At 36.5% G+C, this 3,088-nt stretch overlaps 1 protein-coding gene across 1 annotated transcript; it reads left to right on the top strand.

Moving 5' to 3' along the window:
• Nucleotides 1-242: 242 nt before the first annotated feature.
• LOC110907442 (protein FAR1-RELATED SEQUENCE 5-like) lies at nt 243-2,608 on the top strand. The gene is made up of 4 exons (XM_022152424.1): nt 243-625; nt 714-972; nt 1,357-1,740; nt 1,829-2,608. Exons 1-4 carry the CDS (start codon nt 243-245, stop codon nt 2,606-2,608), a joined length of 1,806 nt encoding a protein of 601 aa, XP_022008116.1.
• The last annotated feature ends 480 nt before the right edge of the window (nt 2,609-3,088 follow it).

Raw genomic sequence — 3,088 nt, 5'->3', positions numbered from 1 at the left:
GAACATCATACTGGTGGTATTATAAAGACCAAATACTTTGTGTGTTCAAAGGAGGGGCACAAACCACAGGCTTTTGATGATCCTTATTTAAAGTTGTCTAAGCCATATAAAAGTAGGAACAGACCGACTATTTGAACTGGGTGTAAATCACACAAATTAAGCTTTCTTCGACGGATGGGGTGCTGTATAAGGTTGATAAGTTTGTTCAAGCGCATAATCATTCATTTGTCTGCCCTAAAGATATGCATTTATTACCGGCTTATAGGCATCTTTCTGAAACACAAGAAAAGATGATATGGGAGCTTGGTACATTAAACCTTGGGCCAATGAAAGCCTTCAATATTATGAGGCAAAGATACGGAGGTTTTGAAAATGTTGGAGCAACTAAAGATGACTGCAAGAATTTTAGAGCTAGGATACATAGCTATATAGGGGAGTATGATGCCGATATGGTTATCAATAGGCTGACCGATAAAACGCAGTTTATGGTTGATTATTCATTTGTACATTCAGTTGATGAAAATAAGCGATTGTCTGGCTTGTTTTGGGCTGATGGTTTGTGCAAACGTAACTACGCTGTGTTTGGAGATGTCATATCGTTTGATGCTACATTCAAAACCAACAAGTTAGTGTTATTTATAGTTTTTAACTTCTAATTTGTGAAATGTATAAATTTTATGTTTTTTATTCAACTTATTTCATCATTTTTGAAGGTATAATATGGTTTTTGTACCCTTTACTGGTATCGATAACCACTGTCGGAATGTGACGCTTGGAGCCGGGTTGCTATCATCCGAAAGCATTAAATCATACAAATGGTTGTTACAATCATTTTTGGACTCATTTGGTAAGCAGCCTATGGTGGTTGTCACTGACCAGGACCCGGCGATGAAACAAGCTATCGAGGCAGTGTTCGATAAGAGCAGGCACAGATTATGTATGTGGCACATAATGAAAAAAATTGCCGATAAGGTTAGATTCAACTTCGATATGCGTTATTATTGTTACAATTTGCGTAATAAGTTTGAAGATTTTCTGATTTTTTACATGCTTTTTTCCAAAAGGTTCATCATGCGTTATTATTTATGTTCATCAGTGCCTTTTTTTTACACAAAAACTGTGAATTATTATAGACATTTCTTATTTTTGTTCATCCCAATTCTTTTTTTTAATAGGTTGGATACGAGTTGTGTAACAATGAAGACTTCAAAAGACGCATGTGTAATATAGTCTAGACTGATTCGATTACTCCAGAAACGTTTGAGACAAAATGGAAATTGATAATGATTGAATTCGGTCTAACCGAGAATAAATGGATTGATGATATGTTTGGCATGAGATCTTCATGGATTCCAGCTTTCTATCGTCATGAACCTATGTCTGGGCTTATGCGGACTACCTCCAGATCAGAGAGCGAAAACCACTTTTTCTGTCAGGTGGCAAATTCTCAACTTACTCTTGTTGAGTTTTTTTAACCATTTTGATGGTGCAATGGACGTTCAAAGATTCAACCATCGGAAAAATGACCATATTTCTAGAAACACAACCCCAGATAACATAACTGAAGCTACCTTAGAGGATGATGCTATGAAACTTTACACCAGGTCCATCTTTGCTGATCAACAGGCAGAGTTATATGGAACACTGTCTGAGTGCCTTCCTATGGAGACCAAAATCGAGGAACCGTTCTTGAAGATAAGTATGAAGGATTGGAAAGCGCATGGTGACGGTTTATTAGAGGTAACAGTTTTTATACCTGCTAACATGCGTTATTGCTTAAGATATTGTGCTTTTTCCTTGACATTTAATTTTACATTTTTTTATTTAGGTTTGCTTCAAGAAGGGGGAGGATGTAATTGCATCATGCAGCTGTCGCAGGTTTGAACAATATGGATTGTTGTGCAAACATATATACTTTGTGTTCAAGATGTTCAAAGTGAAAGAAATTCCCAATAAGTATGTTATGAGAAGATGGACCAAAGACGTGGTACCGAATGATTTAAATAACACATTTGATTTAAAAGTTGATGATAACGATGGGAATAAAAAGGCGAAGGAGGTTGCGTATGAGATAATGCAGACCGGAGAGTATGTTATTGGTCATTTGATGACAGATTTTGATAACCTACTTGTAGTCAGGGATCGGATGAGGGAGATGAAAGTAATGGTTGGTGAACTTCACATAACCAAGCCTATCGACCCTAAGTTTGATAGGTATTCAAGGTTAATCGGTTACGAGAAACCGGACACTGATGCCCCGCCTACAGTCCGTGTGCCAACCGGTATTAGAAACAAAGGACGCGGTTCACATAAGCGGATCAAATCAAAAAAAGAACAGATAATTAGTCTAAAAGGCAAGAGAAGTCGTACATGTAGTGTTTGTAATATCAAAGGTCATGATATCCGAACTTGTAAAGTTTTAAAGGGTAAAGCTAGTGCTACCGACAAGAAGGGGAAGGGAAAGAAAAGAAGATTAGTTTTGTTAGATACTGATCCTGGTTTATTAGATGAAGAGGACGAGGCGAGGGAGGCGAAGAGTATGATGATACAGACGAAGCCGAAGATAGTGAATCTGAATGGGAAGAGGCTTGACGATGATGACGAGTGATTTTTTCATCTACAATTGCATACATTTGAACATTGGTTTTTATGCCTTTTTACATTCTGTGTTTTGTTTTCGTGACAGATAAATTGCGCGATTTTAATCACCAAATCTGCATCATTTATGATATTTGTCATAACATGCGTCATTATATATAACTTGCGCCATTTTTTACACCAGCTAACCTGTTTCCCAGTGTCTATGCGGCATTTACATCAGTTTATATGCGTGATTTTTTTGAAGCTGACATATTACAACTAGCGTCAAAACGAGCTATATACATGCGTAATTTTATCAACAGCATTTTTGTTTTACTTATATGTTGAAACATCCAACAAAATGTATGAAACATTTAAAAATTACCCATATTACTAAACTTATCCACATATCATATCCGATTTCCAAATACTACCACAAAAAGTAACTTTTCCAAGTACCAACTATATAACATCCCAAAAATCATCAAAAGATGCTACTTTCGGTAAA

Source organism: Helianthus annuus, chromosome 14 (assembly GCF_002127325.2).
Source record: "Helianthus annuus cultivar XRQ/B chromosome 14, HanXRQr2.0-SUNRISE, whole genome shotgun sequence".
In the NCBI taxonomy this organism is placed as follows: domain Eukaryota; kingdom Viridiplantae; phylum Streptophyta; class Magnoliopsida; order Asterales; family Asteraceae; genus Helianthus; species Helianthus annuus.
The sequence above is the reverse complement of the archived record's forward strand: the minus strand, read 5'-3'. Positions and strand labels throughout refer to the sequence as shown.

What these genes read in the sequence shown, in the direction of transcription:
- LOC110907442 (XM_022152424.1), top strand. Translation starts at nt 243, where the DNA reads ATGCATTTATTACCGGCTTATAGGCATCTTTCTGAAACACAAGAAAAG. An exon ending in GCTACATTCAAAACCAACAA is followed by an intron (nt 626 to 713) that starts GTTAGTGTTATT and finishes TCATTTTTGAAG; the next exon opens with GTATAATATGGTTTTTGTAC. An exon ending in TGAAAAAAATTGCCGATAAG is followed by an intron (nt 973 to 1,356) that starts GTTAGATTCAAC and finishes CATGGATTCCAG; the next exon opens with CTTTCTATCGTCATGAACCT.